Source organism: Littorina saxatilis, linkage group LG2 (assembly GCF_037325665.1).
Source record: "Littorina saxatilis isolate snail1 linkage group LG2, US_GU_Lsax_2.0, whole genome shotgun sequence".
NCBI lineage: Eukaryota > Metazoa > Mollusca > Gastropoda > Littorinimorpha > Littorinidae > Littorina > Littorina saxatilis.
The window spans coordinates 73,377,242-73,396,766 of NC_090246.1; the positions used below are offsets into that span (position 1 = coordinate 73,377,242).

At 43.4% G+C, this 19,525-nt stretch overlaps 1 protein-coding gene across 1 annotated transcript in view; it reads left to right on the top strand.

Moving 5' to 3' along the window:
- The first annotated feature begins 1,222 nt into the window (after positions 1 to 1,222).
- The window catches only part of LOC138954186 (protocadherin Fat 4-like), a 19,521-nt gene continuing 1,218 nt past the window's right edge, over positions 1,223 to 19,525 (top strand). The window contains exons 1-18 of the mRNA XM_070326088.1: positions 1,223 to 1,339; positions 1,849 to 2,034; positions 2,437 to 2,607; positions 3,063 to 3,257; positions 3,508 to 3,630; positions 4,045 to 4,236; positions 5,002 to 5,154; positions 5,632 to 5,840; positions 6,417 to 6,444; positions 8,518 to 8,637; positions 9,163 to 9,342; positions 10,521 to 10,652; positions 11,884 to 12,066; positions 12,438 to 12,566; positions 13,147 to 13,350; positions 15,056 to 15,181; positions 15,752 to 15,928; positions 18,123 to 18,260. Coding sequence (XP_070182189.1) covers positions 1,223 to 1,339; positions 1,849 to 2,034; positions 2,437 to 2,607; positions 3,063 to 3,257; positions 3,508 to 3,630; positions 4,045 to 4,236; positions 5,002 to 5,154; positions 5,632 to 5,840; positions 6,417 to 6,444; positions 8,518 to 8,637; positions 9,163 to 9,342; positions 10,521 to 10,652; positions 11,884 to 12,066; positions 12,438 to 12,566; positions 13,147 to 13,350; positions 15,056 to 15,181; positions 15,752 to 15,928; positions 18,123 to 18,260 — 2,763 coding nt within the window. The remainder of the gene's footprint in view (positions 1,340 to 1,848; positions 2,035 to 2,436; positions 2,608 to 3,062; positions 3,258 to 3,507; positions 3,631 to 4,044; positions 4,237 to 5,001; positions 5,155 to 5,631; positions 5,841 to 6,416; positions 6,445 to 8,517; positions 8,638 to 9,162; positions 9,343 to 10,520; positions 10,653 to 11,883; positions 12,067 to 12,437; positions 12,567 to 13,146; positions 13,351 to 15,055; positions 15,182 to 15,751; positions 15,929 to 18,122; positions 18,261 to 19,525) is intronic.

Consider the following 19,525-nt stretch of genomic DNA (forward strand, 5'->3'; position numbering starts at 1 on the left):
TACGAACGTTATCAGAAAAACAAGGGAGATAACTAGCCTTTTCTGTTCGGCAACACACAACTTAACGTTGGGCTTTTCTCGGAAACTATAAAAGTGACCGGGCTCAAATTTTATGTGAACGTGACTCCCAGTGACCTCTACACTTTGACGTCTGCTTTGGTGACCTTTGACCTTTTTCAAGGTCACAGGTATGTCTTGAAGGAAAAAAATTGAAATATCATATCTCTGAAACTATACATCGGATTTGATTCAAACTTTATAGGATTATTCTTTACATCAGGTATGCATTGTGTTGTGAATAGCAATTTCTTCCTGTCCATCTGATGCCTCATATGATATTCAGAACTGCGAAAGTGACTCGATCGAGCGTTTGCTCTTCTTGTTAACCTTGGTCTTGGTAACATTGTTATTGTGTGCAATTAAGAATGTGCTGTGAAATATCGGATCTAAGCGCTTGTTGAAGGCTTGGTAACGAAAGAGAGGAACCCTGATTGTTTTTGATTGGTGAACACTTTGTTTCATTGTCTTCTTACAATGATACATCTTCTAATTCATAATGCTGGTGTTAAAGGCACAGTGCAGCTCACAACCTTCGTTTTGCGTTTTTGTTGCAGCTGAGTGCATTTACAGTTCAAAAATCCTCCTATGGTAGTAAAACAAACCCAAAACTACCCAACGACGACATCTGTGAAGCTCGACAGTTTCTTGTTCACGCGAGTGCATAAATTAACCTAGTTATTACGTGGTGTTTGGTCGGAGTTCGATTCAACTGAGTGATTCCGGCCTCCATTTTGTTTTACACAAACTCATGATGACGTCTGACATAGTTTGTTAGTGACGTGTCTTTTTGTGCATGATGTGGTGATCTACCTGATCTAAATTTAGATCCAAAAATAGGTCAAGACCAGCCGGGTCCGAGCACGAAATTAATTCGTAAAAAAATCGCAGTTCTTGACTCTTTGGGTGCAAGTCAATGAAACTTGGTAGTTCTTCTAACGGATAGCTGCCTGAGGTATGACTAAAAGCCCCAGGGGCTCCGTGCACCTGTATTTGACAAGTTCAGTACCTTTAAGCAGTTTAGTGCTGTGCATGGCACGTCTGTGCATGCTTCGTTTCAAAAGTAAAATGTGTATGTGTTATGTGACAATATGAATTCCGTCACTGTAAAATCAACAACTTCTCGGTATTGCAGGATCACCCAGAAGGGAAGATCACTTACTCCATGGTTAGCGGCAACACCGACAACAACATTGAATACTTCAAGGTGTACCCGGATACTGGTCAACTAATCCTGACGGAGAATGCCGATCTGGACTCCATACCAAACGACAGATTTGTGGTGAGTTGATTTAACCGAGACCTTCATGTTAGAAGAATGGCCAAACAATCCAAGAAATGAGTGTCTGGCAGCAAAACAAGCATAGTTTAAATGTTAATTACCCCCTTTTAACATTGGACTTTTGAAAGTGCGAAGTTATGATTTTGTTTGCGGGAATGAGCACAACAAAGCTAATATAGAGTCAGAACATATTTTCAAAAAGTAAAGTAACATAAACACAAAATACGCGCGCGTGTGTGTGTGCTTATATATATATATCTGTCCGTGTGAGTGTGTGCACGTACGTGCATGCTCGTGTGTGTGTGTGTGCGTGTGTGTATGTGTCTGTGTGTACATGTGTGTGTGTGAGTGTGTCAGTGTGTGTGTGTGTTTGTGCGTGTGTGTTTGTGCGCGTGCGTGTGTGTTTGCGTGTGTATATACAGTTGTGTGTATTTGTGTTCTCAATCGCGTGTGTGTGCGTACATAAGTGCTTGTACGTGTATGTGTACACATGATTTTTAATGTCGCAGCTTACCCTAGCAGCCACAGATCAGGGGAGCCCAACTCGCACTGGTGAAGTTACCATCACAGTGATCATAGATAAGGATCCTGGCCAGCTGCTGTGTGGTCAGAACCCCTTCGTTTTTACCACGTCTGAGAACAGCAATGTTAACACTGTTGTTGGTAGTGTCACTGCCGCCCCTTCAGCCTCGGGAGTAAGTCCTTTCTTTATCGATATATGTGCCTTTTTGTTTGTTTTGGTGGTCAGTTGGTTGGTTTTCTGTAATTGTTTGTTCGACCTTTTATTTTGTTGATCTTTTGTGCTGTGCTTTTTGAAAATCATTTTTCACTGCTGTGCAGCCATTCCTTTGCATCTTTTCATGTGTCTGCTTGTGGTGAGGGTGGAGGGCAGAATATCGACAGAACATGTAATTAATCAGTTAGTCAATTTTATTTCACTCAACTTGTAACTATAACGCCAATATTGAAAGGACTAGAAATATGTTTTGCGCAATTATGTTCTCCACTGAAGGATGAATTACTCGACTGTACTTTTTTGTGTAAACATTTAAAAAACATTTGACGCAGACACAATTTGTGTTGTTTTGTAAACATAGGAACACCATTTGCCGCTGACACAACGTTTGTTGTTTTGTACTTTTCAGAGTATTAGTTACATAGTGGTAGGCTCGCCACCAGGAGATAGCTTCTTCAGAATGAACAGCTCTGGTGTCATCATTGTCTCTGCAGACCTGAGGACCGATCCGGTCAAGCTCCAAAACTATCAGGTCAGTAAAGCTGTGCAGTTGAATTTGCCAAAAATATTAGCTTAAAAAATCAAACGTACTCCAAACTGTTAATTATATCATCTATTATATTTTTATCTCAACGTTATTGTCTTTCAAGTTAAATGTAAAACGATTGAGCGAGTTGATGGATACGAAACATGAATCGATACGTGGGCTTGGGTTGCGGGGGGGGGGGGGGGGGGGGGGCTGGGGGGCTGGTTAAGGGACTGAGTTAGGGTCAACATGACATGACCAATTGATGATAAGTAATGTTTAACGCCCTCACGGTAAAACCATTTGGGGCATGTTCCCGGGTTTGACCCCGACTTTAGAAAGAAAGGGACAGAAAAAAAAGGAAAAAAGGGCCACCGCAAGGGAGGGATGGTTCAATAGTTTCTTGTAATTGTTGCACTTTGTCTATTTTGTAACTTCTTGCTTGTGTTCCACCTGTACAGGTGTTGGTGGAGGCGACGCGCTCTGCAGTGGCCGTGCAGTCTGTGACCTGTACAGTCAGCATCACTGTCACACGCAACGAGAACGCACCCGTCTTCCAGTTCCCGCTCGGCCTCAACAGCTACACCGTCACCATCAACGACACTGCTCCTCTAGGAGAGGTCATCCAGACTGTGTCTGCAACGGACGCCGATCGGGTACATACATTTAACCCATTGTTTGTGTTTGCATGCATCTGTTTATGGTTGGTTACTTGATGACCAGCTTTTGATTTGTTTCCTTTGTGGTTTACTGTGTTTCAAGTTCCTCTTTCTTCCGGATACCCCCGCGCTCTTGCAAAATGTGAATCTCTTACCCACATGCTCGCTCTATCACTGAATCACTCACTTCCTCACTCATTCACTTACCCAATTTTTCTTTTAGCATCATTTTTAAACATGTCTACAGGATACCATCGCGTATTCACTGACTGGTTCAATCCCTGCCACATCAGCGTTCTTCCTGCATCCTGCGAGAGGCGACATCGTTTTGATCCAGTCCCTTCTCGGAACTGCCAGCGACTCCTACGTGGTAGGTTATTTGTTTGATGAAGTTTATGGTTGTACAACGTTTGTCTTCTCAGGGCTCCTTAAAGTGCGCGTCCCTGCGTCTTATACGCACTAGAGGCCGAAATCACCTACTAGAAATTCATGGAGGGGGTCCCGGGACGCACTAAACCGATACAGAGCGGGTCCCGGGACGCACTAAATTGTGTGTGTGTGTGTGTGTGTGTGTGTGTGTGTGTGTGTGTGTGTGTGTGTGTCTGTGTCTGTGTGTCTGTGTGTGCATGTGTGTGTGTATGTATGTGTGTATGCGTGTGTACGTTTGCGCGTGTTTCCAGGCGCGTGTGTGTGAGTGTGTTCGAGTGTGTGTGACTGACAATAACTGATCGTTGTTACGTTTGAACAAGGCAAGCCGAATTAACGTTACCTTCTCTTTGTTTAGTTGACAGTACGAGCCTCCGACCAGCGCTCTCCTGATGCAGGGGAAGCATTTGCCAATGTGACAGTCATTGTGCTGAGGGACACATTTGGCCCAGAGTTCTCCCAAGACGTGTACAGTGCCCCCAGTGTGCGTGAAGATGCCGGCACAGGTTCCACCGTCATTTCCGTGCAAGCTACAGACAGGGACATCAAGGTTGGTTCCATTGTTGTTAGTGTGTGTGTGTGTGTGTGTGTGTGTGTGTGTGTGTGTGTGTATCTTCGGTGTCCGAACTCCCCCCCCCCCCCCCCCCGTGTACACTACATTGGGTGTACACGTTAAAGATCCCACGATTGACAAAAGGGTCTGTCCTGGCAAAATTGCTTAGGCACAGTTAATAATTGTCTACCTAGGTCTACCTATACCCGTGTGACTTGGAATAATAGGCCGTGAAAGGTAAATATGCGCCGAAATGGCTGCAATTACTGGCCGTATAAAATTTCATCTCACACGGCATCACTGCAGAGCGCCTAGAACTGTACCCACGGAATATGCGCGATATAAGCCTCATTGATTGATTGATTGATTGTGTGTGTGTGTGTGTGTGTGTGTGTGTGTGTGTGTGTATGTGTGTATATAATGTGTATGTGTGTATGTGTGTATGTGTGTGTGTATGTGTGTGTTTATGTGTATGTGTGTGTGTGTGTTCGTCGCGATATAACCTTCGTGGTTGAAAACGACGTTAAACACCAAATAAAGAAAGAAAGAAATGTGTGTGTGTGTGTCTATGTATGTGTGTGTGTTTATGTGTATGTGTGTGTATGTGTGTGTGTGTGTGTGTGTGTGTGTGTGTGTGTGTGTGTGTACGCGCGCACACGGTTACTGAGTGTGGCATGATGTGCAGGTGGGCTAATGTATTCTGTGTTGTGGCCACATGACTGATGCTATTTTTTCTAACCTGTTTTACCTGTGTGATTCCAGGGACAACTGGTGTTTGAAGTGGTGGGCAACAGCACAGCTCCTGCTTTCTTCACTCTGGGACCTGCACGACCCACACAGCCAAACACAGCTGTGGCCGACGTCATTGTACGTGACGCTGGCTACCTTCGCCGAGACCAGTCTACCAGCTACTTGGTAGGTCACTGTAAACATGTTTTTTGAACTAGCAACTGTTTTCAAGGCAAACTTCGCCTCGCGAAGAAAACTGTATTGCATTTAAGTACTGACAAAGACAAAGGTTGTATGTGCACAAGATGAAGCAGACAAAAAGGTATATACTTATTCAGGCCGACAAGTGCACATGCAACAAGCCTGCACTGAGAGGCAAATTAGGCACGCACGCACACACACATACACACTGCCCAGCGTCCTCTCTTCCTGCTTCTCCCCCTTTCTCTCTCTCTCTCTCTATCTCTCTCTCTCTCTCTCTCTCTCTCTCTCTCTCTCTCTCTCTCTCTCTCTCTCTCTCTCTCTCTCTCTCTCTCTCTCTCTCTGATACAAGTAGTTTAATTTTCCCCACCATACTTACGTTCGTTATTACTCTAGTCGGTAAATTGTGCACGCATAAAATGTTTTTAACTGCTGCAAGTCTTCATTTTCTTTCATCTCTAGCTTACGCTGATCGTGTACGACTCGGCCTATCCATACACATATGATACGGCTCAGGTGAACATTACCATGGCACGGAACCTGAACGCTCCTGTGCTTAACAGCACTAGCTATTCAGTCACCATTCCCGAGTCGTTGGCGACAGGCACTACTTTCTTCACCGCCATCTCAGCTACAGACGCTGATGGGGTACGATTTCTCTTGTTTTCGATGTGTTCTTATACTTAATTTAAAAGAAAACACACCAGTAACCAGGTTAGGTACGTTTATATCTATATAAATCAATATTTCGGCACGTTACTGCCTTCTTCGGGATGGTATTCTTATATGTTCTTATACTATATAATATTGCTCATTTTGTAAGGATTATGTTATGCCTATTGCATTTAGAAATGTATTTTGGGCAACATTGGAAAGGATCTTTGATCAAAGGCATGCAACAGCCTTCAATTTTGTTCTATGCGTTTTTGAGTTGTTGATATACTGACTATGTGTTGATTAAAGGTCGCTTGTTTTACTGAATGAGAATGGGCTGATTAGCTTAAAGCAATGGTTTGCAATGACGTTACGGGTCCAAAATCACATCTTTTCTCCTAAATGGTTCGATTCACATTGGAACCATTACACAATAGTAATACTTTAATCTCTTGCTCCTCGAATTTCTTTTGAGTCATAACAACGCCTGCATATGTGGTCTCACTCGCCCCAGAAGGCAGGGTCATCCAACATGTAACATAAAACCACCACACTTTCCGTTAGGCTAAAACAAACTGTTGATCGCTGTGTAGCCATGATGCTGAGGAGTGGAAAATCAAGGTAAGCCCAGCGTGAGTGTCCCTTTCCATTTACACCAAAGACAAGACTGAGAGTTCGGAAGATCTCCGCAAGAATTCCACATAAGTTGAATCATGTATGTACGTGTTACAGAAGACTGAGATTGATGCGACCTCAGTTTGTGGACTTTCACGCAGACTGAACTTCTTTTCCTGAAACATACAGTCAAATTTTGCATTAACTTACTCAGAAGCCTATCATAATAGAAGCAGATAAATACTAGGCCTATTACCAACAGTCGACTCGCGATGATACATATGCCCTTTGACCTTTCCTTGGGAATATCCATTACTAAAAATAGAATATGGGATTGTGGGAAAGCTGTTCAATGGCACTCATGCACTATATTCGATTTTCAATACACGACTCAAAATCTTTGGGATAAATCAAAATGAAAACAATGCAAGTATATAGAGTTAAAAAAAAAACAAGAAAAAGTTGAAAACCGTTTGGGATGAAGCAAATCAATAAAATACAAGAATTACGAGTTCAGAAAAAAAAAAAAAATTGCTTTCGAAGCGAATCGAACCCGGGACCAAAAAAAAGTAAGAACTAGCGCACCGTCAATCGGGGACTCTACCGACTGAGCTATTTTGTCGCACTGTAGTCGACGGAGATTTTAAAAGCACAATACGCCTCCCGTAAACCATCACAGATACTGCCAGGCTTTTTACACACAGTACAAACACCCTACGTAAAGAGCGAGCAATTTTCAAAGAATTAATTTTGCGGATTGTCTGATAACAAAATCGGACGGTGCGTTTTGGCGCTAGACCTAACTTTTAACATCTAAATAATAAATTGACAGCTTGTTACACAAACATTCTTAAATCATAAAAGAATTCTTTGTTCATCTAGACAAGATCAGTACAATTCGAAGTTTTGAAAGTTTGAAAAAAGAAAAGCCCGGAAGCAGGGTCATGCAAGGTCGTGGTTCTCGTAGCAGACGACGGTAATGCCTATCGCCAGTTCCTCTGAACAGTCAAAAGCCATCGCTAGAGTTCGTGTGAATCACAGCCGTTTGGTGCTGTTTAGATTCAGAGGTACGTAATAACGTGCTATTGCAGATAAGCTTACAGCGAGTCGCATTGGAAATCACAAACTGACGACTACATTGTGAAAAAAAGGAAACTGGATCACACGGGTTCACGATGGCTCAGGGGTAAGGTAAACCACACAAAAATAAATTCTTTGAAAAATTGCTCGCTCTTTACGGAGGGCACCAAAGATGTTCTCAAGCGGTGAGTGTTTAAATGAAAGGGTGTTTGTACTGTGTGTAAAAGCCTGACGGTATATGTGATGGTTTACGGGAGGCTTACTGTGCCTGTAACTTCAAATATTACACTTGAGTTCTCGAGCGTGGCGACGACTCAGTGACTCGAGTTTCCGAGTATTTGTGTAGTGTTCTCCATTTCTAACTTTTGGGGCTAGTTCAGTAACTGACCGTACGCTCCCGGTCACTTCATATACGTTTAGAAAGCAATATCAAGTAGCGATAATTTCAAGCGAGACCGACATTTATGATGCGAAATGCATTGACCAATCGCCGAAAGGCGCAAGAAAGGATATCCCAAAATCCTCTATTCTCGATGACATACCAAGGAGTTAGTTCGGGAGGACGACGATCTATGGACGGTTTATCATATAAAGGAAAGCAAGTGGTTAAAAACGGGCGTCGATAGAGCCAATGAACAATGTTATCTACTTGTAGTATTTCATCCACGTGTGACTTATTGTTATCAGGTAACACAAAACAAAAACGGTTTTCTCCCCTTAAACAACAGTCAAGGACTGAGGACACCAGAAGCCATTTTGGTCAACTCATTCACAGGACAATACTAAATGTATTTAGATTGTGTTATCGTAAATGCATTTATGCTATCTCTGTATCTCAATTGAAAACTAGCAAAACATGTAAAACTAAATTAACGGACAATTTTTTTTTATTTTTGTTAGTATTTTGGACAACCATGTAACACAGACACGTTCTTCACACTCCCATGCTGCGGGTACTCCTTGTAGTATTTATTAATTTCTGGGGATTGTTTTTTGCAGGACCCTGTTCAATTTAACACTATGTCCAGCGTGCGTGGAGACTACTACAGCATTGACCCTTTCACTGGCTACGTCAGCCTGGCTCGCTCTCTGCTCAACACTACCCACAATGCTGATCTGGTCAGTTGCCGTGGATATACGCGCTTTAAAAATATAATGCATTATTCTTAATACTATTATTGCCACTAGTGGGTCACAGTCAAGGTCGAAACACATTGTACTTTCGGGTATAACACATTGTATTCTTCTTTGTTGTGCTTTTTCCCCGGCGTTTTACAAATGATATGGCTTTAAGTTGACAGTAATCTACCAAAAATGTTAAAAATGAATCGCATAAGCATGTGATACAAAAAAAGCAACTGAAGCTGTATCATGTGACAACATCTTCCTTTGTCTTGCCCCAGTCTCTCGTGTTTCGACTGTCTCAGTTTCTCTGCCTGCCTGTGTCTCTTAGTAATCGCTCTCTACCTTTTTTGTATTGATTACATTCCTCTGTTGTTTGCTTTTGGTCTTTCTCTCTTCTTGGGTTCGACGGTTCTTTGATTATTTTGAGTAATACAAATAATATTTTTAATTTGTGGTATTATTTCGCATTTCTGTTTGCATGCAAACGACTTTGATTTTGTTTCTTTCTTAATTCTCCAGCTCAACCTTCAAGTGACTGACATGCGGGATGGAAACGAACGGACTGATAGCGCAGACCTGACTGTGAACATTATTCGGAGCCCCCGTTTCACAAATCTCCCTGAACAGACAACAGTGGAGAGGTCTGCAGCAGTCAACACAGTCGTTTACACAGTCAGCGCTACAGATGGGAACTCAGTGGTTAGTATAGTGTGCCTTTCAACTTATGCTTGTGTAGTTCTGGGACTGTTAGTGCAATCCCGTAAACGAAGTGCAGGGATGCGTGAGTATCACTAGCACTAGCAAGGTGGTCTATGCTGATGTTGCGGTCGAGTAAAAGGCTTTTTATATTTAGTCAAGTTTTGACTAAATATTTTAACATCGAGGGGGAATCGAAACGAGGGTCGTGGTGTATGTGCGTGTGTCTGTCTGTCTGTGTGTGTGTGTGTGTAGAGCGATTCAGACTAAACTACTGGACCGATCTTTATGAAATTTGACATGAGAGTTCCTATGTATGATATTCTCACACGTTTTTTTCATTTTTTTGATAAATGTCTTTGATGACGTCATATCCGGCTTTTCGTGAAAGTTGAGGCGGCACTGTCACGCCCTCATTTTTCAACCAAATTGGTTGAAATTTTGGTCAAGTACTCTTCGACGAAGCCCGGGGTTCGGTATTGCATTTCAGCTTGGTGGCTTAAAAATTAATTAATGACTTTGGTCATTAAAAATCTGAAAATTGTAAAAAAAAATAAAAATTTATAAAACGATCCAAATTTACGTTTATCTTATTCTCCATCATTTGCTGATTCCAAAAACATATAAATATGTTATATTTAGATTAAAAACAAGCTCTGAAAATTAAATATATAAAAATTATTATCAAAATTTTTGTTTCCAAATCAATTTAAAAACACTTTCATCTTATTCCTTGTCGGTTCCTGATTCCAAAAATATATAGATATGATATGTTTGGATTAAAAACACGCTCAGAAAGTTAAAACGAAGAGAGGTACAGAAAAGCGTGCTATGCAGCATAGCGTAACCACTACCCCGCTCTTCTTGTCAATTTCACTGCCTATGCCGTGAGCGGTGGACCACGAGTATACGGTCTTGCTACGTTGCATTGCGTTCAGTTTCATTCTGTGAGTTCGACAGCTACTTGACTAAATATTGTATATTCGCCTTACGCGACTTGTTCTTATCTTGAAATACAAAATGTGTACTAAAATTTGAGATTCTTCAAACAGCAAAGTGTTGTAATTGCTTGTTTTTCTGTTACTACTTTATTCTCATGCACAGACATTGCGTTTGGTCCAGTGAGCTGTGACCATTTTATGACAACGTGTGATAACATTTCACTTTCTCCGTCTTTGAAGGGTGAAATCAACTACAAGCTGGAAGGTAACTACCCAGCGTTGTCCTACTTCGTCGTGGATCGCGTCAGTGGCGCCGTCACAATGAACACTACCTCCCTGCTGGCCGACAGCTTGCTGCTTGAGTCGTACCAGGTCAGTGTGCATGATGATATTCCTCATTCCCTGAAACGTCCTAGACAGAAACGTCGGCGCCCCAAGTCTCCTTCATCTTCTTCTTTTTCCCTTATGCTTATGCCTGTTCTCTCGTGCCCCATGTCTTTTGTTTCTTGTTGTTGTTGTTTTTCCCACCTCCTGTACTACCACCCCCGCCCTTTTGTGATAACTGCACTGAGGAAGAAATTCATATCTGCAAAGGACATGTCGAAACTACTTGCCCCGCGCATATCGACTCGGCCGGTGGCTGTGTGTGCGACAGAGCTGAGTGAACTTCGCGAGGGGTTTGAATTTGGCCGCGGCAAAACTTGGAGTTGTGTGTTGCCTGCAATATGCTGATGGAGGGTGTCTCCCATGTTCATCTTTTGTTCAGCTGAAGTGTGTTGGTGTTCGATCGGAGTTGAAAGTTGTCTTTTGTTTTCAATTTCTTCCCGAGATAGATCTGCAAATCGCTTCATTTTTGCAGTTTGGCAGACGTGTGTTTTAATCTGTGGGTTAATCCGCGTGTCCCAAATATGAATTAAGTAGTTCCTTTGAAGTTTCGGTCAACCTGAAACGCCCAAATAATTATGAAGTTTTGTAGGCCTCTGACGTCACATAGCTCAAAGAAGGGAAATCCAATGTTCAATCGATACATAAAGTTTTGTAGGCCTCTGACGTCACACTGCGGCCCTATGCTCCACAGGGAGTCTACAAGAATAAGTCAAGTCAAAGTCAAGACGTCACATGGCTCAAAGAAGGGAAATCCAATGTCCAATCGATACTTAAAGTTTTGTTTAAACTAAACGTCCTAGACTAGAACACATAATTTGTTCCCTGACTTGGTGGTGAGCTCAGCGTTATGTGGGTGGTACTTTGAAAATAAGGCACTGTATTGTTTTTTAGTTGTTAGTTATTTATATATTTTGTGTTGTCTTTCGTAAAGATGCATAGAGTGACACTACGTCCATTGGCATGGATGCTATAGGAAATGCAGAGGGTTGATCAGTGCGAGGCAAACATTCAGATCGCAGCGGTGTTTCTGCTCTTGCCGCGGTAATGCTGGTTGTTCTAATTGAGAACCAAAATAACATGGAATACTGTTCTGTTTTATTTGCCTTTGTAATTTACTTTATCCCCAAGTTGCAACTTGTTACGAATGGTTTTAGTCGAAACACAGAACACCCTCTTCCTTCCACAGAACTGCATTTTCTCTCAATCTCTCTTACAGCTGGAGTTCCTTGCCTACAATACAGTGTACCCAACAAACCAGGCCACCAGCACACTGACAATTGTGATTGACCGCAACCCCAACGCACCAACCTGTGACCCAGCAGGCGTTGCTATCACTGTCGACCCTCAGACTTTGCCTGGAGCCGTGGTTGCCACGGTCACAGCCACCGATCCTGAATCAGTAAATAGCGCATTGACAGTGGAACACTGCTTTTGAAAACACAGACTTTAAAACCAAAATTCAGGAATACGGGTCGTAAAACGGAGGGAATCTTTGCTTGGGGCAAATATACACATTTTATGAACAGTAAATGGAAGAAATTGTGGTCTGCGAAGCGGACTCGTCTTAACTCAGGGTAGGGGTTTGTTAGTTTGGGATGATGTGTGTGTGTGTGTGTGTGTGTGTGTGTGTGTGTGTGTGTGTGTTTAATGAAGATGGGTATTTTGGGGCGCATTGTGACAAATTCATTGTCGATAAAGTACCTACTTACTTTAAATTTGGCGATCAACGTTGACCAACTCTTATTGTCACATTTTGTGCCTTGTGTGCAGAACTCACTTCGCTACAGCTTTGCTCAAGCTGACCAGGAGACAAGGGACCAGTTTTTCATTGCTGCAGATACCGGTAATATCATCCTGAGAAAAGCAATAGGAAACCTGCCTCCAAACAAGGTCTTCAATGTGAGTTATGGCAATAGCTGTGCGTGGATGAGTGATACTGATAAAAATGATTATACAACCGCCAGATTGTATGTTCTGATGTGATGGTTTTCCCTCAAAGTTGTTGCAAAGGAGAATGTGCGTGTGTGCGTGTGTGTGTGAGTGTGTATGTGTGTGTGTGTGTGTGTGTGTGTGTGTGTGAGAGTGTGTGTGAGTGTGTGTGTGTGTGTGTGTGTGTGTGTTTATTTGTGTGTGTGTGTGTGTGTTGAAGATAATAAACACCTGTGGTAGTCGGTTTGGAAAAAGCATTTTTGGCTTTAGGGGGGAAGGCGGGGGGGGGGGGGGGATATTTGGTCGGGTAATAAGGGACTTGTTGGATCAAGAGCTGAGTCACAGTTGTTGGATGGTCGAATGTGTCTAGTGTAGCTAATCCCACAGATTTCATTGTCGCGTATGTTTGTCTTAAAACAGTTTAAAGCATTGTGCGTGTTTTAGCCTATGTGAGCACCCTGCTCAATTAAATGCTCTTATGCCCACTTGTGTCCCACCTTTTTGTCATCTTTGTCACAATGTTGACTCTCCCTTTTGGTTTAATTTTCAGTTCACTGTAGAGGCGTCCGATCAGGGCCAGCCCAGAGCTAAGAATTGCACAACCAGAGTTCAGTTTACCCTGGGTTCCGACGAGCCACCTGTGTTTTACTCAAACAACAGCCCCACTACTACGTACACTTGGAACATCAACGAAACAGCTTTTCAAAATGGTGCACGTTTTACCAGTGTCTCTGCACGTGATACAGACTTGCAGGTCAGTCAAAATTAAAAAGTAAGGCTATTGTTCATCATACAACTCAACTGGAATGAATTCTGTATCTATGTTATGATCTATGTTGTGGTCCGTATGATTTTCATGTTGTAAGCACATTTTGAGAAAGTAGAGTAGCACGGGGTTAAAGGCACAGTAAGCCTCCCGTAAACCATCACAGAGCTCCCCGAGCGTCTACATACAGTACAAGCATACTTCCATTTAAACGCTCACCGAACGGGAACATCCTGGCTGCTTTCTGTCGAGCGTGAGAAATTTTCAAAGAATTTATTTTCGTGGACTTGGCCCTGAAGAACAATGGCGCCTCGTTTTGGTGCTGGACGGCTGTTATGAATATCCCGGAAATCACGCCCGGACAGTAAGCCTCCCGTAAACCATCACAGATACTGTCAGGCTTTTACACACAGGACAAACACCCTTCCATTTGAACGCTCACCAAACGGGAACATCCTAGGTGCACTACGTAAAGAGCGAGCAATTTTTAAAGAATTAATTTTGCAGATTGTCTCGAACACTTTTTGGACCCATCCTGAACTCAGGTCAAAAATGACTTACTTCCCTTAAACTGGGGACAGCCGTGGATCGATGATTATCAGAATGTCAGTTTTTGGACCGTGGTGCGTTTTTGCGCTAGACCTAACTTTTAAAATCTAGCTTGTTACACAAACATTCTTTAATCATAAAAGAATTCTTTTTTCATCAAGACAAGATCAGTGCAATTCGAAGTTGTGAAAGTTTGAAAAAAAGAAAAGCCCGGAAGCAGGGTCACGCAATGGTCTTAGCAGACGACGGTTTATCAGTCAGTGCATATCGCCGTTCCTCTCAACAGTCAAAAGCCATCGCTAGAGTTCTTGTGAACCACAGCCGTTTGTTTCGTGCATAAAAACGTGCTATTGTAAATAAGCTCACATCGAGTCGCATAAGGCAAACTGACGACTACATTGTGAAAAGGGGAAACTGGATCACACGGGTTCACGATGGCTCAGGGGTAAGATAAACCACGCAAAATAAATTCTTTTGAAAATTGTTCGCTCTTTACGGAGGGCACCTAGGATGTTCTCAATCGGTGAGTGTTTAAATGAAAGGGTGTTTGTACTGTGTGTAAAAGCCTGACCGTATCTGTGATGGTTTACGGGAGGCTTACTGTGCCTTTAAACGCCCAGGTGGGGTCAAACGCCCACCACCGATATTTCGGAGATGACATGACCGAGCGCGTTACTTCCTGCTTTTCTGACTTCGTTTACCAAGCAGACGTTCCCGCCGTCTGCTTAGTAAACGAAGTCAGAAAAGCAGGAAGTGACGCGTTCGGTCCTGTCATCCCCGAAATATCGGTGGTGGATGTTTGACCCCACCTGGGGGTTTAACCCCGTGCTACTCTACTCTTAACGAAAACATTTTAAGATCTTCTGGTAACAGTTTTTAAGTTGTTCAGGTGCTATTCATTTCTTTTTGTATTAAAGTTTGTATGTTTGATTTGAACATGATCGATAATTAATTGTGTTATCACAGTTGTGTAGTTCCTGATTTTAACGAGTGTAGAAGAAAATGCTGTGTGAGATTTAGAGGTTCAGTCCTAAAAAACATCTTCACATATTGAAAAAAATAGACTAAGTTTTTTCAATCGCTTTTTTGTGGTTTCGGTATATTTATTTTATTTCATACATGTATTTGCTTCTTTTTTCCCCAGGGTCAGCTTATTTTCAAAGCTATCGGAGATCTTCGTGCTCCCTACTTCTTCAGTGTTGATAACATTACAGCTGCTGTGACTGTGAGGAACGACGTTCGTGACTCGGACCTTGAAACAAGCTATAAGGTAACTGTGTCACTTCATGATACCATTAGCAACGTCCTCCCCGAGTCAGTGTTGGCCACACGACGAGACTAAAATAAGATAAGATAAGATAAGAATACTTTAATGTCCATTTTCATTGTACATTAACATGGACATTTGTCCTGACAGCTCGGTGAGGATATATCTCATTTGAAATCCTTTTTTATTCCATATATGCAGCGTGAAATCACCTGTGTACAAGTCAAAGGCATGCATGATCGCATGGATTATTCTTTGATGTGTGTGCATGCTGAGATACGTTGGGCCATTTTCTTGGTTTGCTTTGCTTGAGACTAGTTCTTGGTCACTCACACGTATGTGTAATTTACCTGTATCTTACGTTTCGAAATTAGTGTGAAACCACTCTTGTTGTATCATGTGCCAGGAGATTTGTTCCACGTCATTCTCACTCATAGATGTCCTCTATATTTTAAGCATCTACACTGCTTTGTTATCTAATAGTGCAATTGGCGCTCTGTATACCTATCATGTGACTCTTTATTTAAAAGTCAATTTCTTGTTTTTCCTTGTTTTTGCCTGCATCGGGAATAGTTGTTGATCACTGCCTACGACAGCCTTCGCCCCACTACCCTTGCCACCAGCACAGTGGTGGTAACTGTCGACAGGAACCCCAGTGCTCCAGCTGTTCAGAACATCAACGTGACCATTGAAGAGTTGACTCCGGTATCCACAATCATTGCGAACGTCACCGCTTCTGATTCCGATGGCGTAAGTTTGTTCTTGTTGCTTCCTCGGTATTTTAGTCAATAGTGTGTATCTGCTTCCGTTCCTTTTGGATAGATGCAACCATTCACACATCTCTTCTTCTTCTTCTTCTTCGTTCATGGACTGAAACTCCCACGACTTTTACGTGTATGACCATTTTAACCTGGCCATTTTATGCAGCCATACACAGCTTTCAGGGGAAGCTTGCCGGGTATTTTCGTGTTTCTATAACCCACCAAACTCAGACATGGATAACAGGATCTTTTCGTGCGCACTTGGTCATGTGCTTGCGTGTACACAAGAACTAGCAGGTCTGCACATAAGTTGGCCTGGGAGATCGGAAAAATCTCCACCCTTAGCCCACCAGGCGCGGCCGGGATTCGAACCTGCGACCTTCCGCATTGGGCCGGCGTCTGATCCACTAGGGCCACTGCGCCGTCTCGTTCACACATTTGCTGCTTAGGCCACTGTGCCGTCTCGTTCACACATTTGCCGCTTAGGCCACTGTGCCGTCTCGTTCACACATTTGCCGCTTAGGCCACTGCGCCGTCTCGTTCACACATTTGCCGCTTAGGCCACTGTGCCGTCTCGTTCACACATTTGCCGCTTAGGCCACTGTGCCGTCTCGTTCACACATTTGCCGCTTAGGCCACTGTGCCGTCTCGTTCACACATTTGCCGCTTAGGCCACTGTGCCGTCTCGTTCACACATTTGCCGCTTAGGCCACTGTGCCGTCTCGTTCACACATTTGCCGCTTGGGCCACTGTGCCGTCTCGTTCACACATTTGCCGCTTAGGCCACTGTGCCGCCTCGTTCACACATTTGCCGCTTAGGCCACTGCGCCGTCTCGTTCACACATTTGCCGCTTAGGCCACTGTGCCGTCTCGTTCACACATTTGCCGCTAAAGGCCACTGTGCCGTCTCGTTCACACATTTGCCGCTAAAGGCCACTGTGCCGTCTCATTCACACATTTGCCGCTTAGGCCACTGTGCCGTCTCGTTCACACATTTGCCGCTTAGGCCGCTGTGCCGTCTCGTTCACACATTTGCCGCTTAGGCCACTGTGCCGTCTCGTTCACACATTTGCCGCTTGGGCCACTGTGCTGTCTCGTTCATACATTTGCCGCTTAGGCCACTGTGCCGTCTCGTTCACACATTTGCCGCTTAGGCCACTGTGCCGTCTCGTTCACACATTTGCCGCTTAGGCCACTGTGCCGTCTCGTTCACACATTTGCCGCTAAAGGCCACTGTGCCGTCTCATTCACACATTTGCCGCTTAGGCCACTGTGCCGTCTCGTTCACACATTTGCCGCTTAGGCCGCTGTGCCGTCTCGTTCACACATTTGCCGCTTAGGCCACTGTGCCGTCTCGTTCACACATTTGCCGCTTAGGCCACTGTGCCGTCTCGTTCACACATTTGCCGCTCAGGGCGCTGTGCCGTCTCGTTCACACATTTGCCGCTTAGGCCACTGTGCCGTCTCGTTCACACATTTGCTGTTTAGGGCGCTGTGCCGTCTCATTCACACATTTGCCGCTTAGGGCGCTGTGCCGTCTCATTCACACATTTGCCGCTTAGGCCACTGTGCCGTCTCGTCCACACATTTGCCGCTTAGGCCACTGTGCCATCTCATTCACACATTTGCCGCTTAGGGCGCTGCGATGTGCTAAATAGAATTGTTGCCTTCTTTTACTTCCGTCGTAAGTTTGAACACATAAAACGAATAGATAGAAGCGATGTCGAATTAAGAAACCGGAATACCATACTACAAAAACTATCCCAGCAGGCAATGCGCCACCAATGAGGTTGTGGGTACCCTGTCTTTGCAGAATGTGAGGCCATTATGTTTAGGTCATTGGTTAAATATGTTTTGTATTACAGGGTGGGATCATGTAAAATGCAGATCTTAATAATTTAGATTTATTCTGATTGATGTTCTTGTAGACACGAGTGTGAGGAATGTTTCAATATGTGTAATCCCGCTTGGCCTTCATATCGTCAAAGCAATATTTGCCTGATATATAGAGTCGAGAGAATATACACGAAAAGAGTGACCGGACACAAAAAAAAAGGGTGACCAGACAAAAAACTAGAAACGAATTTATCCAAGCAAGTGGTAGCGAAGTAAGGTAATCATCGCCGAGAGGAAGTGATTGGTATGATGTTGAAATTTCAATGTGAACTATACTTTCTCTCCAGGACACGCTCGAGTATAGCCTGGAGGGTACTGCTGTAAGCGTTGCTGGCCTGGAGTACTTCTGGATCAACCCTACCACTGGTTCCGTGCGTGTCATGAAGCCTATCACACAGGACACCACTGACAACGAACGATATGAAGTGTGTTTCATCCTAGTTTTGACTGTTCTCCTGTCGTCTCTTCCACTCTCCCTTCCATTTAATGTTGACACCATATATGCCTCATTGTCGTCTTATCTCATTGTGTACGTGCACCCCTCATTAGCTCTCTCTCTCTCTCTCTCTCTCTCTCTCTCTCTCTCTCTCTCTCTCTCTCTCTCTCTCTCTCTCTCTCTCTCTCTCTCTCTTGGTTATTTGGTGATTATTACATGTTCAATATTCATTCAAGGACAGGTTGTTAGAAAAGGCCTTATGCCTTTAACCTTATAAAACCTTATAAAATAAAGTTCGTTCGTTCGGTCTTCATCCCTCCTCGCCATCTCTCCCTTTTCTCTCTCTCTCTCTCGCTCTGTCTCTCTGTCTCTGTTTTCTCTCTCTGTCTCTGTCTCTCTGTCTCTGTCTCTGTCTTTCTCTCTCTCTCTCTCTCTCTCTCTCTCTCTCTCTCTCTCTCTCTCTCTCTCTCTCTCTCTCTCTCTGGGTGTTTGCGCAGTATGTGTGGGTGTGGGGGATGTGTGTGTGTGTGTGTAAGCGAGTGTGAGTTTGTGTATGTGTGTGTGTGCATGTGCGTGCGTGTGTGTGTGTGTGTGTGTGTGTGTGTGTGTGTGTGTATGTGTGTGTGTGTGTGTGTGTGTGTGTGTGTGTGTTCGTGCGCAGTCTTTTGCTTACGTTTACAATTATTCTCTGCATATGTTCCAAGGACAGGTTGGAAGATTAGGTTAAGCCTGAAACCTTTATTCTTATGTAATAAAGTTCTGAGTTCTCTCTCTCACACACTCTGTTCCTCCCTCCTTTTCGCCATCCCTCCCTTTGCCCCTCCCTCTCTTCTTCTCTTCCTCTCCGTCTGTGATGCTAAGAAATGCGTGAATATATTAAAAGTTCTGGCTCAGGACAACTAAAACTGTTCTTGTGATTGTAAAGTTCGGTTTATTTTTACATCGTGAAAATCCACCCACCCGCTGTCCGTGTAAGTAGTATAATGTTGCTCTCTCTCCATAGCATCGCAGACAAGCACCCTTGTGTCTGTGTGCTACTCTCTCCATACCATGTGTGTATGATCAACCTTGATTACCTTAACACCCAAATATATGTACAATATATATGTAATATTTATATTGCATTTTTTTAACACTATCTATATTCGATGTTTTAAATTATATTTTGGTAGGACAAACTAAAAACAAAAACAAGAGCTAAATGATCCACTTTACTCGTGCGTCTTATGTATGTTTTCTTTCCACGCGTCTTTG